A 20,886-nucleotide genomic window follows, 5' to 3' on the forward strand; every position below is an offset into this window, starting at 1 on the left:
AATCAAGATTAAAGAGCTTTTCTTATGTCTATTAAAAGAAAAATTAATGTGAATTTCACAATAACGCGGATCCTAACAGACATTATTTTACACCAGCCAATTCAACATGATTATGTCCAAGGTAATTTTAGCAGTCTTGTAAACAAAGACACTCTAGAATGAAAAGCAAGATTTCTTTAAAATTTGTCCAGAATGTTCAAGATGCCGCACTAGGCCCCTATGCAAAACAACTGTGTTCCATATGATTATTTGACATAAATGAATTATCAATTCTTGGTCGACAAACTCAAATTAGGATTATAGTGCAACTTTTTTCAAGTAAGTTGTAAGTTTATGTTATTGTTGGGTTTTTTTTTTTGGGGGGGGGGGGGGAAGGGGTAAAAATCTTTGATTAACAAATTCTCACAAATAATTTTCACGAGGTTATTATTATTAATTATTAAGAAGGCCCACGAGACCGACAGGACGAACAGCGCCAGCTATAAAACCAATAGAGCGTGCGTAATATTGTCCTTGGTGTCCAAGGACAAAATTAATAAGATTCACTCTGAAGTGTGCACTAAATCTGTCCACCTCATAATTCCAGCACCCTTGTTTCCATGTTAACTCCTCGACCTTTTTAGGTTTGCTTCCCCCTGATAAATTACAAAATCTGCATACGGCCATGGTTATTCTTAGTCTTATAGTGTGATCTGAGAAAAAAAAAATGTGATTGCTAGAAGAACTTTAGAATAAAATATGGATACAGCACTTTTCTTTAGGCATAATTTGAGTATGCCGAGTTGATTGAAAAAAATGGCTTGCAAGTTAAAATTTAAAAAAGTGCAAGACCACCTAATTTGCAAAAACAGAAGTTTACAGAAATGACAATTTCACAAAACTTCATTTTCACGAAAATTACACATGCCATCAACTTCATACCGACATGATTATGTTAAGGGTAGTAATTATTTCCCCTGCTTTCTGAAAGCGGTTCGCTGAGTCAGGTCCTCTTTCATTATGCTGGAAAAGTGAAAGCTTGTTGATTTTGTTTTTATGTTATATATATTAAATGTTGTCCACACATGATGTCATAAACTCATGTAGTCTCCTTATCCAGTGGTTCCAACACCCAAACTATAAAAATACATAGCTTTTGCATCGATTGTCCGATTTTCCTCAAACTTTCACTGATGTGTTTTACTAATGTTGCTGCTTTCACTCAATCCACATTTCTCTTTGGGTTTAGGTTTCTTTTAAGCCGTCTGGTCAAAATTGCCAAAGCGTCTCATGAAGTCGAGGAGACGCAGTTGACCTCGCGTTAAGTGGAAAATCTCCTTCAAACCTTGTCATCCTGAAGAATGAACCTGATAGGCGACTTTTTCAATATCTATTGGTTGACTAAAATTCACCGCTTTATTTCTATTTTGTTTGTTTGTTTGTTTGTTTGTGTTAATCACAGCCATTTCAAAAACGATTTTCGTCAAATAAGCTCTGATTTCCTCTAAGAATTGAAAGCTCTTTAATATTCCATTAATTTTTTCTAATCATCTCGCAAAAATTCACAACTTGAATCTCCCACCTCAATCATTGTTAACCAACCCTTAAGCAAGGGTTGAGCGAGGTTGACATGAAAACAGTGTCAAGTCATTTGTATGTAGTATACAGGTAATCTTTCTGCAAGATATTACTTGTTCCACATTACTTTCATATTGCTCACTCTCTATACATTTTCTTTCTTTATCTTTGCACATGCGTGTTTATGTTTGTGCGTCTGTTTCTTCCTTCAAGGGTGCAATGATCCACATCATAGCAGCCACAGGTACTGCAGCGTCAAAATCGACTCGATTCACCCTGCCATTGCGGCCTCGTATACTATGTATCGGATAAGCTTTTACATCTGTAATCTACAATAATGTTTATATCCAGGCATGATCACGTCCCATAACCTCAATATATCATACTTTATTATTATTATTATTATTATTATTATATATATATATATATATATATATATATATATATATATATATATATATATATATATATAATATGTGTGTGTGTGTGTGTGTGTGTTGTCTTTATCCATATACTATTGATCTCATTCTGAATTTGCTTGCTTAAGAATCGAGCCATGCAGGCTCTGTTTTCGACGGCATAAGGTTCTTGATTAGAAACAATGTTATCTGATAAGTACCAGAATCCTCTCTGTGACCACCACGTGGGTTTCACGAGTCAAGCCAAAGGCACAGTTATAAATGCTAACTCTTAGAAGTCTTTGCTTGGTACCCTGGTACTTACATTGGGTGGTTTATAGTCTATCATTAGATCAATGAATGCAAAATTCTGGATAGGAAATGGAAAACGCTAGTCGTTCTTATAAGTGCCGCATTATTGCCGCATCATAGCATCATCATGATAATTATGTATAAAATACATATAATTACCTGCACTCTTTTTTCTGAATGACTGTATAAAATGAGGCCAATGATATTTATCCACTCTCTGACTCAAGACAAAGTCTCGTATGATATCATCTGTAATCGGAAGTTAGGGAGGTTTTTAGGCCAATTATTATGGGTCAATGTTTTAAGGATTGAGTTTTAGGCTGCAGTTTACTAGAACATGGAATCGATATTGATAACACGACTGCGTGGATGGCAGAAGTGTCTATGTCCTGTGATTATTCTGTGGCTGAAGAAGGATTTTTGTTTGTTTTGTTTTATTCAAAGAAGGCACTGCTCCAGGGTAGAAGTCGATAACCCATGGACGTGAGTAAACAAAAGCTCTGCTGTTCCGTTGAAGAACCAAGTGGTGACATAGATTATACAGAATATATACTTCTAGTATCATGGGGCATTTGACACATTATATTATCTTTAACGCAAAACCTCTGAAACAGATACACACTTCAAGGTTTATACAATGAGATGTGATCTTCTCCTTCATCACCTCTCCATCACTTGGACTGGAGGGAGGGGGGGGGGGGGGGGGGAGTGATGGCTAGCAGGGGCAACGATCGTTCCATGATCCCTGAACCATCCCGTCCGCCGCATTCTATGCCAACACTCCCCGACCCCATCTTATATTAAAACGATGTAAGTTTGTGACGAGCAGTGCAGTTTCACGTGGAACTCATGCAAGCTTCACAGATTGAGGAACGACGGAGACTCAGCGACCTTCTTCCGATTTTCACACAATAGTCATCTACAAGCACGGCGGGTGAGCATTATTGTCTCCTTCTCCAATTGGCTTTCCAGCATGTTAATTCTATGTTTGGCTTTTAGTCTACAATATATCAATTTTTCGTGACTTATTAAAAAAGACTAAAATCTTGACCTCCGTCTTTATACCAATATCCAGCTGTTCATCGACTGCCTCGACAAGTGGATGTGTGTGTGTTTACAATTCATTCGATATTATCAAGTTGTTTTGTTTATTGTTCGTATGTCTTTGTGTGTATTTGATACCGATTTAGATCTACTGGCAACTTGGTGTTGCAATGTCCTCCTTTATCAGAGAGGTCAAAACATACATAATTCTATTTCAAAATCTAATGTTGTTAAGATCGAGGAAGAATCGTAATGTTAAAATTGTGTGTATATTTCAATGCTACTTACTTTGTGTCAGATCGTAATGTTAAAATCGTAATGAATCGTAAAGAATCGTAATGTTAAAATTGTGTGTATATTTCAATGCTTCTTACTTTGTGTCAGATATCAATGTCATTCATTTTAACGTGATTTGCCCAAGACATGTGGTTTCCATTGTGTATTGAACAGCCCTCTCGTTTAGATTTTAAGAAAATAGCAATGTAACATCTTACCCGTGTAATATCTAGACCCTGTTTTCCATTACGGGTTCTCTACGAAATCTGTATTTTTTTAAACCCGTGTTAACATTCATGACATTGTAAATAGTTCTACTGTTTTGAATTTTCTAAAGTCTGTAGAAATTTTTGCGTATTTTGTGTAATGACAAACAATCAATCTTTTTGTCATTATGAAACGACTGCAAAAATCATTAAGATGGTTTTGCTAATAATACAATTTGATGCAGTTGAGCAAGGTTTACATTTTCTGGTTTACTGATTAGATTACTGGATAATTTAACACCCGAGTCTACAAAAAGAAGAAGAAGAAGAAGAAGAAGAAGAAGAAGAAGAAGAAGAAGAAGAAGAAGAGGTGGTCAGTGTTGTCTACCTGTGGCCATGGTCGAATTTAGGTCGTAGGCCTACTGCATGGCCCTGAAGGCATGATCTCGCTCAACCATCCATTCGGAGTTTAGACCCTGTGTGCATTGAATTCTTTTATCAGACTTGAATGATAGTTATATAAATTATCTCTCTCTCTCTCTATCTCCATTGTATATATATATATATATATATATATATATATATATATACATATATACATGCGCTTTCCTCGCCAGGATAAAGCGTTTTAATGCCATTTTAGGTTTTAATCTCATATATACATATATATATATATATATATATATATATATATATATATATATATATATATATATGTGTGTGTGTGTGTGTGTGTGTGTGTGTGTGTGTGTGTGTGTGTGTGTGTGTGTGTGTGTGTGTACATTATATGTATGTTTTATATAGCGATTATAACCAATTCCAGTCTCATTGCAATCAAAACAACGTATCAATTATTTACATAACGTATCATCATGGAAGAATGTCAGCAGCAGATTTATGCGTCAGGTTAAAGTACGTTGACTTCTCACATTTCCACATTCTTCTATTTAAACTGGTGATAAATTTCAACTACGTTCCAATTTAATGCAGATCCATTTTGGTCAGCCAAACAGTGCGGGGGCTATAGCCAGGGAGATCGCCAGGAAGATGAGGTTCGACGATATTCTCGAAGTGTTGGGGTCTTTTGGCCCTTACCAGCGACGAGTGTACTTCGTGGTGTGCGTGTTCGCTGCTTCCACCGCCTTCCATTCCATGACACAAGTCTTCATTGCTGAGCCCACAGACCATTGGTGTACCGTGAGTTTTGCATGCACTTCATAGAAATAAACAAACACAGCAATAAAAGTCAAACACATTTGAACTGCATAACGTATGCATTGCTTCTATTCATTTTACATGTCATTCTCTTTATTCAATGGTTTAAACATGTTTAATGTAAATATGGCTTACCCGCTGAGGACGAGATGATTTCCTTTAACTCACGTTTCCCTGAGACACCTGCCCGAGTGTACTCGGCACTATCAGATAGTCTCCAACGGGTTACACATGTTTCCCCCTCCTTTATTATCAAGTAGGATAAATGAAATAGGTTTTCCTGCGTTATTGGGTCGGTTTCTCCCAAATTGAAGAGATAAATCTTTTTTTTTGACCCTATTAAACTCGAATATGTTGTTCTGCAACCCGTTTTCTTCATGTATGTCATTATAGGCCTGCATGCGCCAGTACTACAGATTAGATTCATCTTCTTGCAGTCATGACAGAACAATTTAGATACAGACGTATATGTCAAGAAGACAGACAAAGAATGATATAAACATTTGAGGATCGTAACCTTGACTACCTAGAAATGGCCGACGCACTCGGAATAAAGCACTCAACGGCCAGGATAAGTTGTGGCCACATGATGCACTATCTTCGGACTGGGAGACTCAATACGCACATCAAAGAAAAAAAAAAAAATGTTGCCAAAATCTCTAAAATAAATACGAAAACACTCCGAAAGTATGAAATGTTATGATGCTTACAAAACAATTACTGCACTATGATGAAAGAAAATAAACAAAGAATCAAAGCATAAACATGTCAGCTAAATTGACTGCAAAACCTGTCTAATTGGATGCCCAAAAATGAATTCGAATGAACGAGCGCAGCATACACGTAATTACGTGACTAAAAATTATTCTAAATTGAATGAACAAATAGCGAAATGGTGCTCATTTTGTGAATTTCATTGTAAAAAGTGTTGATTAGAATGAGGGTGCAAAGGTAATTCGAATGCTCCAAAATGAATTTGAAAACTGGATGGGGGAGGGGGGGGGGGGGGGCTCCCATTTACGGAATTCCTGCATGGATCCGCTCCTGATTTCTGAGATTCTTAATGCCACGCTCATTTAGGTTTCTTACTGGGAGGATGAGAACTGTAGGGAGTGGAACCTGACCGACTCGGCCTGCGAACAGGCGAAGAAAGACAGCAGCATCCCGGTCACTTATGAAGATGGCGAGGCAGTTTACGATGAGTGCAGCATGTACAACGTTACAGGTGTTTTAAAATACTAACTTTCATTAGATCATTAGATTGCCAAACAAGTATTACTCTTGTTGTTTTACTTTGATTTTACTTCTTATAGGTTTGTCAATCTTAACTGGCTATCAATCTCAATTTGAATTAAGGTTAAGATATACATTTATACAAATCAAGCAAAATCAGCAACTTAACCACACACCTATACACTGTATGATGACTTTAATTTGATAAAATGATTTCCCCCTTTTTAGATGTTTTCCTATTACACTTTTTTGTTTTAATTTAGTCTCATATTCAGATGTGGTTAATTTTCGCACATTTAGATGTGTGTTTGTTTAATACAGTCATATCTGTCTAAGCCCGTGACCATTTTTGTGAGCTTGAAAGGCGTAATAAATATGAAGATGATGTTTTTTTTTTTTTTTTGTAAATGTAATTAAGCCCTGGGTGTAAGAAATAAAAGGGGTATAGACCTACCAAAACTTATATGTTATGTGGATTTACATATAACGATATTCATAACGCATCGGTGACGTTTAAGGAAAATTGGACAATTTGGAAAATTATGAATTGTCGGTAGGTTGTTAGTAAAATACATTATGACGTGATCACTGCGGCACAACAATTATAGAAATTATACAGATGATTTCACACACTCTTGTTCATTTGACATTATAAAAAAAAAAAGCTCTTGACGTGCCATATTTTTTAAAGTGTGCTTATCGTGAAAAATTATATATTTAGTTTTTTTTTTTTGTAATATCCACAATCCATTCTTTTTTCAATTCATTTCATTTCCGACAAAAATGCAATTTCAAATAGACATTTGAATACACGCAATTACACAAAATCAATAAAACATCTAATAATCAATGAATATACTGGGATGTGAACTGAAATACAATGAATTTTGTGACTTCGAAATGACAAGATATCGAATGAAAATTGATTGAAATGGAGGGGACATGTTATAGTTTTCCACTCTTCTCATTAACAATAACTATATTGACTGATTAGTGAATTAACACGACTGGGCAAATTTCATTTACTCAAAAAGGCCATAGTTTATTTGGGGGCATCTCATCAACACAATCTCTCGAAGAAATCATCTTCTTCAACGCTATCGATTGACCTATGAATTGATTATATTCGTTCCAAATATTACTTATACAAGATATCAAATTGCATACATGAACACAACTACAATTCGCAAGACATGTCAAGCCAAACTGAGTAGGCCTAATACCACAACGTAGAAAATGAAGGTTAACTTATTCTTTCAAATCATCGGGAAATTTCATACCATTTCTGTTTCAATCTAAAGACATTATTAATCGTTTGCAGATGAAACAAAAACCCAGCTTTGGTGCCTCAAAATCGTTCTAAAATGTGAGTTTGAGTAAGAAACAACGAATGTAAAAATGTTAATCAGTAGGCCTGTAATTACTGTTAAGTATTGTTTAATATAAATGTGAACAATAGTTATAATAAAGTTGTTTCTATAATAAACCGGTTTATTGTGAAAATAGTGATATCTCCTTGATATTCAAGGCTTCATTGCAAAAATTTTATTTGGTAGGATGTTTTGTGATACAACTGACCTATTACGCACACGCGTCAAATGTGATAACTCAAGCATTTTTTAAAATAACCGAGCCCAATCAGTACCAATGGTAAACAATAGGGCTTACTTTTAATTTCAGGATTGCATATGAATTCTTTTACTTGACACTGCTTAAGTTCGATTTCATGCAACATCTCAATTTCTTTATGCCTGATTCCATTCTACTTGTCAAAGTCTACGTCCACTTAAACACTAACACCCACTTAAACACTGTGACCTCCACTTGAACACTGTATGTAATTGCAGGTTAAAGGGTAACCATGTTATCAAACTCGGTTTCTTCATAGGATATCCGTTCTATCCGTCGTACGATGCCTCCCAGAATGGAACTCAGGATCCGATTCCTTGTCAGGACGGTTGGGAACACGATACAAGCCAGCTCAAGTCATCTATTGTGATGGATGTAAGTTCGAAATTTTCTAGGATCCGATTCCTTGTGAAGATAGTTCGGAACACGATACAAGCCATGCAGCTTAAAGGGAGGGTTATTAGTTTTTGTTGAGATGGGACTTCAGATTTCCAGCTTTTCTTTGTGAGATAGTAAGAAACCTCTTTTTAAAGAGCATAGATTTCTAAAAGGAATTAAAAGTTTATTTGATGAAAACTGGTTCTAAAATGGCCGGGATATCCAAGCAGATTGAATCTAATAAAAGGTGAGACCCACCATTCATTTAGTATTGCTTTATTTTACTTTGTTTTATGATATCTCAGCCATTTCAAAACCAATATTCCTCAAATAAACTATCGATATGCTCTTTGATACTTCATAAAGTGGTTTCTAAGTATCTCACAAAAAGTTAAAAGCTGAATCCGAACATCAGTCAATACTATGCCATCCCTTTAAGTCAGCTATTGTGATGGATGTAAGTTCACGCTTTTCTAGTACGATTGTACTAAAAATCGTCTAGGATCAACTTCGACATTGTCGTGATGATCTTTAGTCTTGAATACAAGACACGCATGCACGAAAATAAAAGCAAACAAAAATATGTTCATGATACAACAGAGCGACTTCGAACTATGTGCACTTTTGGAAAACACCATTCTCTGTTTTTGTATCGCTATTTATACAACTGTATTAACTTCTTCAACTTTTATAGGCCTTATAAATAACTATAAATTGTTGAAGAGTTAGGCTACGTGCTGGTCCTGCCTGTTTGGTCTTCCCAAGATCTGGTATGATCGGTGACACAACAACAAACACAAGAATGATAGGGCACTGTCGAATCGTGTCATCTAGATAAATGTTGTTATCAACTCTGTCTATCAGTATAGTAGTATGGTTTAGGGTCCGTCATCAGTTTTGATGGAGATCAATATTGGCAGTGTTCAAAATCTTATCTTATTCAGGGTTGATTGGTGTACTAAGAGTGAGTTCACGTTAAATCACTAAAATGTTTTGATAGGCCTGATTGACCTAAATAAGTGTACCCGTAAACATCGAGGGAGAGGGGTATGAAAACGAGGGAGCGCAAAAACGTAGTGGAGACGGTTACAGGTCGTTATTCCGAAGGTTCGTTATTAAGAAGGCTCTTCATTCCGAAGAATCGTTATTCCGGAGGTTCGTTATTCCGAATTTCATTTTTGGATTAACAAATCTTCGGAATAACGAACCTTCGGCCGGGAATAACGCCACAGGAATGTTCGGATTAACAAACCCTTTTTCATTTTCGGATTAACAAACATCTAGATAATTTTCATAGGGAATTTGTGTGTTTCGGATTAACGAACCTTAAGAATAACGAACCTTCGGAATAGCGAACCCTCGGAATAACGAACAGCACCCGTGGAGACAGATGTGCATGTGTAAGCGACGTGCATTTTCTGTGAAAGCGAACCTAAAGACACTTTTTTTTTTCTTGCGTATCATGATAATAAAATTCTAAAGTTTGACACAGGGAAACTACTTTTTCAGTTTTTGTAGAACACTCTTTGTTTTAAGCTTGTGTGATTACGTATCCTCGAGGTTCTTTTCATTTCTAAAAAAAAACTTCAAACACTTTAACCTTTTAAATCGAACGATTTTTGAAAAGATGATGCTATTGGCTTGTATACGTTGGTACTAATCATGAACAGACTATACTTCATGAGGCCCGAAAATGTCGATTTTCTCCGATGCTCCTTTTAGTGCATGGTTGCTGTAGCGTTTTACTTCTTGTTTTCTGTCTCATTCATTGCATAGACCACCTCAGGGTGTGGATATGAGATTAAGCGCTTGAATATTACATGTAGGCCTGAACCTAAACTTCAAAGCCTCTTTCTCATTATGCATAACACTTCTACACATGATGTAATTTGTTTTCATTATTCAGATAGATGTAATAATGGTCCATTTATATTGATTAACATGTCATTTTAAAGCTTACAGTTTGCTCTTCCGCAATCTGACCTCACTAAACATCAATATCTGGCGACATTTGGTGGATTTGTGACGCCAAAAAATTAATATCAGTGATAGATAAAGGGAGAAGAAGTCGATTAATGTCCATAAACTATAGTTCTAATTGTTTTGCTGGCCTTATTGCAGTGGGATCTCGTTTGCGATAAAAAGAACTACCCCGACTACGCCCAGTCTGTCTTTTACGGCGGCTACTTGGTTGGTTCGATCTTCTTCGGATTTCTCGCCGATAAGTAAGCATCGTAATATATCTGTAAGTGTAATATCACTTACATTAATATGCTCATCTTGCACTATTTTCATTATGGGGCATAAACAAATAGAAACAAATAGATCTGCAAGTGGGTAATGAAATACACAAATATACCGTTATTTAAGAGAAAAGAAGTTTCATCAAAATGTGTTTGTAAAGATATTGAGAAACGTGAAATATTGACTTTTTTTTATTACTGTGCTGATTGGATCCACGGCTATGATGAATTATGCTCCACTCTGTCGAAAGATAATGGAAGCGTTAAAGCCCGGTCACCGGTCACACAGCGCTTTACGGCTCAATCACGGCCAAAACACGTCAAAAAGTGGTCTCCCGTGAAGCAGACGATGTTGTTCGCGTTGATATCGAGTTTAAGACGAGCTACGGTCGATTTTACAGACGCGGCAGGACGCGGGGAAAATCGGAACGGCGTCGGACGCGGTAAAAAGTTTTGAACAGCTCAAAAATTTATTCCGCGGACAACCACGGGCGGCGCACGTGGTAAAGACGTGCAACACACGTGATAATCCGTGCTCCGGTAGTGATTAAAACTTGGGGAGATGCGGTAAGACGCGAAAGGTTTAGCGGTCTGTCACGGGCAGAGCACAGTCATCTGACGCGTGTTACGCGTTGGTATCAAGGGAAATAGCGGCTTATCACTGACGAATGGATTTTTCCGCGTACGTACACGTGGCTGGACGTGGTTAGCCATGCTTAGGTAGTAGTTCAGCAGTGGAACAGCCGCCAGCGGCCATACCTCGTACAAAGCACGGCCAAACCAAAATTGACCCAAAAATTACCACTACGACCACGTCCACCAGATTTTCATAACTTTTTGTACGTGATTAGACGTGGAGTGCTGTGTGACCGGGCGTAACCCTTTTTAGAAGTCATGGACTTTGAACAGTGTGTACAACAACATGAATTGTGTCAATAGGCATTTAAAGCACACATCACGCTATCTTTGTGCAATCATTTTTTTTTTATCACCACTACATCTATCAGGTTACTAATAAACTGACGGTATAAAATGAGAATTAATACCCTAACGTCAGCACTACAAATCAATTTTGCATGAAACCTAACCAATATAACCACTAACTATATTTTCGAGCAGACTTCAAACAACATTCTAACTGTGTTTTCTATTGTCAGTCATTCAGTGTTAATCAACTTCATTGCTGCAGTTTACAATTTGGGAAATGGGGAAGTTAATTTTTTAATCTATATGAACAGTTCTTTGCGTGCTTTGTGCTGCAAATTGCATCAGGGCTCATACTGTGGTCTAGCCTTTAAACAAGGCGACTCGCTCTGCGTGCCCCCGTATAGCGCGTTTACCCCACAAACCTGTTGGCCGGCGAGCGGAGCGAGCCGCCTTTATCCACTCGTTCAGGGATGTGTACTTTTGTCGTTGTTGTTGCTTTATATTCTTTGACAAATTTGCGTACAAATTTGACGCAGAAAATACACACGGCACACTACGGCACACACGGCACACTACTTAATATTAACGAGGCTTGCCTTGATGCCGTGTGTATTTTCTGCGTACACATCCCTGAACGAGTGGATAAAGGCGGCTCGCTCCGCTCGCCGGCCAACAGGTTTGTGGGGTAAACGCGCTATACGGGGGCACGCAGAGCGAGTCGCCTTGTTTAAAGGCTAACTGTGGTCGGGCAGCTGGTCATCAGTTAGCCTTTGCCAAAGGCCTTGTCAGTGTTTTGATTTTTTTTTTTATTCTAAAAGCGAGCAGAGAGTAAGACGTGTTCGGCTTCGTCTCTCCCTGTTCTTATTGACTATCATTATAGTGTTAACAGCGTGCACGGCTTTGAAGAAGGCAATACGTATATAAGTAGACCCCTTAAGTGTCAACACTTTGTACCTACTATCATTGGAAGATGTTAAATTAGTTCCCGTGTGGAGGGGGGAAAGGTTTACAGTTATTAAAAGTGAACGTTGATCTGGCACATTCAAATAGGCCTATTAAATAGAGATATAGATAGAGATGGCCTATAGAGGAATTTAACGAGAGAGGCCTATTATACATTACAATAAATTGTGTAATTTGGTAACGCGACAGAAAGTGATGGTGAAACATTCCAGCCCAGGAACTATCAACAACTGCTGTTCGCGTTTGATAGACTATGACATCTATAAAGAAAGAGATTAACTAGCAGAAAATTATTAATAAGTTACACTGCAGGGGCGGATCCAGAAATTCCATAAAGGGGAGGCGCCTGTACAAAATTAAAGGTGGGGGGCGCACGCCCCCCCCCCCCTCATTTTTATCTACATTGTATTTATTTCTTTTCGTGTTTTAACCAAAAATAAAGAGGGGGCGCGAGCCCGGTGCGCCCCAATCTGGACCCGCCACTGTCCTGTCTACCCAATTTTACATCTTTTTCACTTATTCACGAGTTCAGCACTTTTCTTTGCGCTTATAGTCATTAGTATATTCAGATTTGCATGCTTTTAGTGCAAACTTTGACAATGAAAAATTGTCTCTGTTTATGCTGTATGTGTACGGTCAACTTCGTGATACAGAATCGGCCGCCGTCCGTCGCTGTTCATCGCCATCTTTGTCCAGGCGACTTTCGGCGTGCTCGTCGCCTTTTCCCCAAATTACTGGGTGTACCTGGTTTTCAGATTCATCCAAGCGGCTGGGAATAAGGCTGTGCTCCAGGTTGCGTTCATCATCGGTAAAATACATTGATATACGTCTGTACTGCTTGACATCAATTCACAATTCTGTTTATGAAGATATTGCTGTCATAGTGAGAAACTTTCCATCAACAATGATTGAAAAGTGCATGGAAACATAACTAAATCTACTCTTTCGGGAACGATGAATTTAAAGCTAGAGTGTCATTGATTTGTTTTCTGATTCCTTCATCATTACTGCTTTGTGAAATTGAATAACCAAAAGATATAATATTTTGTGTAATATCAAATTCCCATTTACGACAACATGCGCAAGAAAATCACAAAATGAGATTGAAATGACCTGTAAAGAAGCAACAGACATTGCCACACAGAAACGAATTACCACGTAATTTCAATCTTTACGTTTGGTGAATATTACAATGTGTTGCCGTTTTGAAATGCGTATAGTTCTATATATATATATATATATATATATTCTGTAAGGTGTCGAATTTGTTGGGCCAAAATGGCGGACGGTGACAGGAATCGCCATCCAGATCTTCTTCGCAGTCGCCTACATGATTCTAGCCATCATTGCATATTTCCTGCGATACTGGAAAACGCTTCAACTTGTCGTCTCGGCGCCCCTGTACCTATTCTTTGTTTTCTTACCGTAAGTTACAGCAAATGGCCCTTTCTAAACCACTATGCAAACGTTGTATTTTTTTTTTAACTGGGGGCATCTAACACTAGCAAGGGTTTAATCCGTATTCTTTTTCTAAGGTTAGGAATTAAAGCTATAAGAGCACTATATCGTGAGCAGTTCACTCACATCTAAAATAAGAAAAAGAAACCGAGAATTCAGATAACGGAAGGAATGCAATAAAGATATATGAACGGATTGATAAAACTTGTTATGATTGCTTGATAAGGATATATACTAATAGAACCTACTATTTGCTAATATATTTTCTCAAAGATTATATACTCATATAAAATGAGGGCATGATGGATTGGTAGGCCTATGTAATTCATTGTGTATGTGCACCTTGTGTTTGAGTGCGTGTTGTATAGATAGGCCTAAGAATGAAGGATTTTGTGTATGTGACAAAACGTTTTAAATTCGGAGTTAAATTTCATAATGATAATTGATGTCATAAGGAAAGGAACAGAGACTTTTTTGGACAGGGTTGTTGTTATTGCGCAATTCACTTTTTTTTTACTACATTGTCAAAGCCTTATAATCGGACCTAAAATGCTAGTAATGTTACAAATTGGAAATAGCAATAATTACCTTGATTATTACGTCTTGATTAATTTTAGCTAATTTGGTATCCTTTCCGTCTTGCACTCATTGGCCCGAATTCACGAAGGTGATACAAATGAAACCATGGTTTAAACCATGGACAAAAACCATGGAGCGCCAAGTGTCGCACGGAATATTTCGTTACGAAATCGGATCATTTCGTCGACAAAATGACCGTTTCTGTTAACGAAATTATCATTTCGTGGAGGAAATGTTCATTTAGTTACAAAATGTTGTCATTTCGTTATAAAATAATCATTTCATCGTCGAAATGACTGATTTCGTAACGAAATATTCCATGGGACACTTGGCACTTCATGGTTTTTGTCCATGGTTTAAACCATGGTTTTATTTGTACCACGTACCTTCGTGAATTCGGGCCTTAATCTTTAATCCATTACCAAATTCTTCCCCCCCCCCCCCATTCCTCGTCGGCAGATTCATCCCTGAATCAGCGAGGTGGCTAATTTCACAGGGCAAGACAGAGAGAGCAGAGAAAATCATTCACCGCGTGGCTAAAATCAACAAGGCAAAACTACCAGATCCCGTGTTCACTGAAGAGGAGCTCAAAGAACAAGTAATACATTTATCAAGGGAAGTGACGTATTGTAGCAGAGCCAAACTACCATACCAGGGAGGTTCAATACATTGGAGTTCCAACTGCTGCAATTTTTCAAACAGTTGTCAGATTTCTATTGATGTACAAAAGAATTCCACTGGTGCACTTGTGCCTTTGATGATCGATGTTCCAAGCCGCCGTCTTAATGAGCAATCTGAAGATTCATTTTGAACGTTATCATAATGTTGGCCATATTTTACTTATTTATTTATTAGATGAAATGAAATTTTACGTAATGATAAAACATGTATAAAACAAAAGTCAATTCCGTCCAGAAATTTGCGCAAAAGTGTAAATCAGAGCTCTATCATGTGAAAATGTTTAAAACTGTACCATCCTGGAAAGCTGCTTTTTATCACTTTTTCGCTTAATTTCCACAAATGAAACTAATATGGAATAATCTTTAAGTATAATTCTTTATTGATAGATATATCAGATTAGTGTCCGGGTATGCCCAGTCGAGTAGTTTTCATCTTTATTTCAGCATTTTTTGCTCAATTTCTATTAGCGCATCCTCGTGTCTGTACCACCTACCTTTTATAAGAAGGGATAGCGAAAAGCAATTACCATCACAAAGACATATCTTCCTTTGAAAGTGGCTGGTGATTATGCAATGAGACACGAGTCTATTGTCTTCCTATCTGAGCGGCAGATCCAGTTTGCCACATGCTTCAAATATTTTTTTTTTTACCGGCGGCTTCGAACATCTAGCAAAGGAAATAAGACGGTTGTGACTCCATTCCCTAGAACCTCCTTGACCATACTAAGCAATTTCCCCACCTGAAGACCGTACGACTTCGTTTGGATAGCATTGTTACAGGGCTCACGTAATAGTATTGCATATCCACAATTATTTGCATGTGTACACGATATCCAAATTACTTTTTTCACTGTATTCACATCTTATTCGCTTTCAATTCTATCGAGATGCTGCTTGCTGAGTTCTTGCGTGTCCATCTCCTTCCCAATGTATCAAAGTTATATCACAGCAAAAATCCGTCTTTTAATCAAATTCTTACGTACAGGCCTACACATTTAGAATTATATACATTGCAGTTATACATAATAGCTTATACTTGTATTTGGCATAATCTTTGTGTTGTTTTAGGCAAACATAATATCACTGCATCGTTTTTTTACAATTACTTGGCTGAAAGGGATCGCCACTCCATGAGTAAAACTATCTAGATAATGAATCAGCACACAGTGCGGTGCGAGTATGACAATAATGTGGGTATTTGTTTCTCCATAAAAGTCGTCTCAAGTCACTGAAGTGATAATTATTACGTTCGTCTTTTCGGTTTGTTGGTGACATCACGCAGGAAGCCGCAACCAAAGAACCCAAACCGTCCGTCATCGATCTTTTCCGTACACCAGTTCTGAGGGGACGGACAATCAACTTTGTCTATAACTGGTAAAGAAAACAATCCTGTTGAAGTAGTGGTGTCTCTCACATTGGGTAAAGTCTGACCATAACTTAAGTAGCAATACGCAGGATTACGTGAATAAGGATGATAACGACGACAGTGTAGTCATTGCAGTTATATTTTGTACAATATCATCATCATCATTTCTATGACTGCCTTGACTGTATAGTTATTACCATCAATGTAATTATTATTGTTGGCACCGTCATTATCATTACCTTTGTCATTATTTACGATAACGGTAATAACATAATAACTAAAATACTGAAATACTCACCAAAAGAATAGAATAATGAGTATATTATTATGACTATTAAAAGAATACAGACTATGCCTTTCATGTATCATCTTCTGAACGAAAGACATCGATTATGCTAGTTCTTGTTACGATGTCGTGTATTGTTTAATTTAATTATCTGATTACTATACACGCTATAGGAGATTTAAAAGCTGAGGAAAATCCCCTCTTTACTGTAAGATGACCAATCTAGGAGACTAATGCCCCTTTACAATTGCCTCAATTGCCTTTCAAATCTATATATATGCATTCACAGACGAATACATGTAAACAGATTATATCATACATACTTACATATACACATAACCTGCACGAGAGACACACTGAATAAAAATATAATCTAGCACCGTGGTATAAACCATCCTTTAGTAGATAAGTTAGGCTCAGGATTAAACGTAAACAGGACTTTGGTCTCATGCGTTCATCTTTGTACAAGGTGTTTTTGTCTTCTATGTCCCAAGTTTATAGGTGGGTAACTGGCAAAGCTTAGGTGTAAAAGGAAAGTCGGGCCCTCTATGATAACAGTGTTAACACTGACGAGGCCTTCATGTAAAAATGAGACTATATAATGAAAATCCATACAAACGCAAAACATCACACGTTACGTGCATACATACACACTTGAACATCCATTGATCATTTTTTTTTTTTTTGCGCCATTATGTTGAAAACGCACCTCAATAAAAGTGTGACAATTAACATGAGAAACGCCCGGAATCCATCACATTTTATCATAAACCCAGATGTTTATGGTAACAGAAAGCGTGAAAAAAAAAAAAAAAAAAAACAAGTCTACGACTCCTGTTTGCCTTCACTCACATTCGCTTACTCTTGACTGATGTTTGTCAGGATGGTGAATACTATGGTGTACTATGGATTGACGTACGGCAGCAGCGACCTGGGCGTTAACGACTACCTCAATTTCTTCGTTTCCGGCGCCGTCGAGATCCCCGGCTACGTAATAGCCATCTTCGCTATCGAGATCTTCGGCCGACGACCCAGCATCGCCACTTTCCTTCTCGTAGGCGGCACCGCCTGCCTTGTCAATATCTTTCTACGTACGTATAGACACCGATACTTCAAGTCACTTGTCTCTTAGCATCAATGTTCACATTTTACGTTACTTTCTACGAACTCACTTTTCGCATGAGAGAGAGAGAAAAAAAACACCACAAGTTAAACCCAAATCAAGTTGGAAACATAAAACAGGTAATTAATATATTATGAGATGCGAAAAAGAGAGAGTCATTTCGGTAATAAAGATTACCAATCATAAACAGAAAGTATACTATAAAGTCGAAATTGAAAATTTACTTTTGAAAGTAACAGTGCATGTGGGTTTCGTAATGGGGAAGGCATTTTATTATATATCTAATAAATCTTTCCTTTTTCGTGGGGTTGGTGATTATTTTCCTATTCTCAGAAGCTACGATTTGAGGAATATGTCAGGTTTTGATCAGGTAACAGGTGTTGTGAAATGAAATAAGAATAAGTAACTTCTTTTACAATTGGAATATTCACTAGCGCTCGGTGGATGGAATACAGCAGTGGCAATGATTGGAAAGTGCGCCATTTCAGGCTCCTACGGAATTGTTTACGTTTACTCCGCGGAATGTTTTCCAACCCCCGTCAGGTGAGAAATGCTAACTGGACCTGTATTTTTTTGTTCTTTCTTTCGTTTGCTTCTTTCTCTCTCCCTCTCTTTGTCTCTGTCTCTCTCTTGTTTTTTGTTTTTTTTTAACAATTGTGAAAATGTGACTTTCGTGGGCTCCTTTTAAGCGTCTCTCTCTCTCTGTTAAGACACGAAGATGTAAATCTCAGTTTTATGTTAAGCATAGTAAAAAATGTCTTTTTCTTGTCTTATGGCGTCACGTAGTTTTCACGAGAATTGTCTCTGGCTGTTTTCTTTCCACCGAACCAAAATGTCATAGGCCTAACCCTAACTAGGCCGGGGGGGGGGGGGGCGTCCGAACCCCCCCCCCCCCTCGACGTTCCGCGCGATGTATCGCTAACGCGAAAAGCTATCGCCGCGACGTTTCATGACTTTTTTCTTTTGAGTCTCCCGCATCTTTTGACACCAAATTTGCGATGCCCGGGCGCGCGGTTCCGAAGTTGCGCATAAATATGTACGTGCATGTCAGACCAAAAATTGCTCAAAAACGTGAATTTGTGTACAATTTCAATTCAAACTGTGCTTTCAGGCAAATTTCATAAAAGCATGATTATTTGGGGGTTTTATTAATTAAAATCAAGTATTAGTATATTTTCTTGTTCGGAACAATGTCGCGGACAAGTTTCAGCGAAAAAACGGTGAAAAACATAAAGTCGAAAAAACAAAGAAATACGTAAGAAATTCAAAAAAACAATAAAATACTTAAGAATTTTTTTTTTCTCATGCCGCAATTTTTCTCTCTTATATTTGCTCAGGACACTAAAAAGAATATTTACACAAAAAATGTGCCCATTTTGAGCTTTATTTAGTGATTTATGCCAAATTGTCTGATTTCATGCATCATTATGCATGAATTAGCATAATTTAACATAAATGATAATTGTTTTAAAATCTAACTTCGTGGTACCATAGATTACGTCATAGGCAATAATGTGTGCCAATTTTCGTCGCGATCGCGCGGTCGACGGCCGAGGGCCTGGGAGCCCCCCCCCCCCCCCCCCCCCGGCTCTATGATCTACCTAAATAGCCCGGCCTAGTTAGGGTCAAGTAGAGTGATTCTATTGTATTGATCATTATATTCACAATAATAATAATTTCATATAACGGTAACCAGTAACTCTAAAGACTTTAAAAATAGTCTTAATCCTCTGAATCGTTGTAATCAACATTGCAATCAACACATTATCACTAAAAATATAAGTTTGACTATTACCGTACTGATAAACGAAAATGTCTGTTTCGTTGTGGCATGAAACAGGAGCGTCGGAGTGGGCCTGTGTTCCATGATGGCTCGCATAGGGGCCATTGTGTCCCCTCTGATCCTAATCCTAGGGGATTACTACAGCCCCGCCCCTCAGATCATCTTTGGTGTCTCCACTGTCGTAGCGGGCTTCCTGTCCTTCCTTTTACCTGAGACCAAGGGCAAGAAACTACCAGAGACCATTGAGGAGGGCGAGATATTCGGAACGTAAGTCAATGAAAACAAAGTCTTACTTTATGACAACGAGAACCATTATAGATTTCAAACATTTTGAATATATTTGCATTTTTCATCCCTCAAAAGATACTACTTTGTCGCAACAACTTCATTCATTTTATAACAATTTCAATTGAAGCGCAATCCATTACTTACTGCGAGGATGTGTTTTAGGTATGCACGGTAATTTCATTTCTTTACATTGGTGAGGATTTTATATCTCCTTACTCCTGACGGGTCTGTATGCCGGTTTTGACCCTCTTGTAGGAAGGAGTACGACGAGAGAACCGCCGGCGCCGCCAGCGACGGGCAGGAGAAGTGTGACAAGACGGTAACCGAGATACCACTCGACGACGTTAAAAAACAAGGATTCGAAAATAACGCCTTCCAGTCCGATGTTTCAAATTCTGTCTGACAATCTCGTCCCTTCTGCTAGGCTTAAAGGGGACCTCCGGATGATTTTCAGATTTTCACACTTGAACACCTATAAACTAGTTAAACTGAGTACAGAATTTCAGAATTTATAGTGATTGGGATGAGGAATGAGAATGTTTTGAAAAGCTATAACGAATCACAATGAACAAAGATGATGACATGGCAGCCCCACCATAAGAATGTGTGAGTTGGGGCTCAAGGAAGCAAAACAAAAGAAGAAGGCATGCATAGATTTTTCACAGGTGAACGAGCGGTATTGTAATATAATTACCCTGCTACATTTCTGAAATATATGAGGCTCTGATGTCATCAACACTGTTCAGTGTACGTTTATTTAAAATTTTCAATTTATTGGTTTCTCTGATCAAGGACCACAATAAATTCCAGGAATCTATACATGGAGCTGTCGATTTATGTACTACATGATGTGAAATTATGAAAATCGTCCGGAATGCCCCTTTAATTAGTCCACTTCCTGGACTGTGTATTCGGAAACTTAAGCGGTCATGTATGCAGTGT

At 37.8% G+C, this 20,886-nt stretch overlaps 1 protein-coding gene across 1 annotated transcript; it reads left to right on the plus strand.

Moving 5' to 3' along the window:
• The first annotated feature begins 4,840 nt into the window (after window positions 1-4,840).
• On the plus strand, window positions 4,841-20,347 carry LOC140242384 (organic cation transporter protein-like). Its single transcript, XM_072322121.1, has 12 exons — window positions 4,841-4,990; window positions 6,089-6,233; window positions 8,130-8,245; window positions 10,370-10,473; window positions 13,035-13,189; window positions 13,638-13,806; window positions 14,878-15,016; window positions 16,381-16,472; window positions 17,633-17,841; window positions 18,308-18,416; window positions 19,714-19,923; window positions 20,200-20,347. Exons 1-12 carry the CDS (start codon window positions 4,841-4,843, stop codon window positions 20,345-20,347), a joined length of 1,746 nt encoding a protein of 581 aa, XP_072178222.1.
• Window positions 20,348-20,886: the final 539 nt, after the last annotated feature.

The sequence above is a fragment of the Diadema setosum genome, chromosome 19 (genome assembly GCF_964275005.1).
Source record: "Diadema setosum chromosome 19, eeDiaSeto1, whole genome shotgun sequence".
Classification (NCBI taxonomy): Eukaryota; Metazoa; Echinodermata; class Echinoidea; order Diadematoida; family Diadematidae; genus Diadema; species Diadema setosum.

Excerpts from the sequence above, each read along its gene's own strand:
- LOC140242384 (XM_072322121.1), top strand. The coding sequence starts at position 4,841 with ATGAGGTTCGACGATATTCTCGAAGTGTTGGGGTCTTTTGGCCCTTAC. Across the intron at positions 4,991-6,088 it reads CCACAGACCATTGGTGTACC|GTTTCTTACTGGGAGGATGA; the intron begins GTGAGTTTTGCA and ends ACGCTCATTTAG. Across the intron at positions 17,842-18,307 it reads CCTTGTCAATATCTTTCTAC|CGCTCGGTGGATGGAATACA; the intron begins GTACGTATAGAC and ends AATATTCACTAG.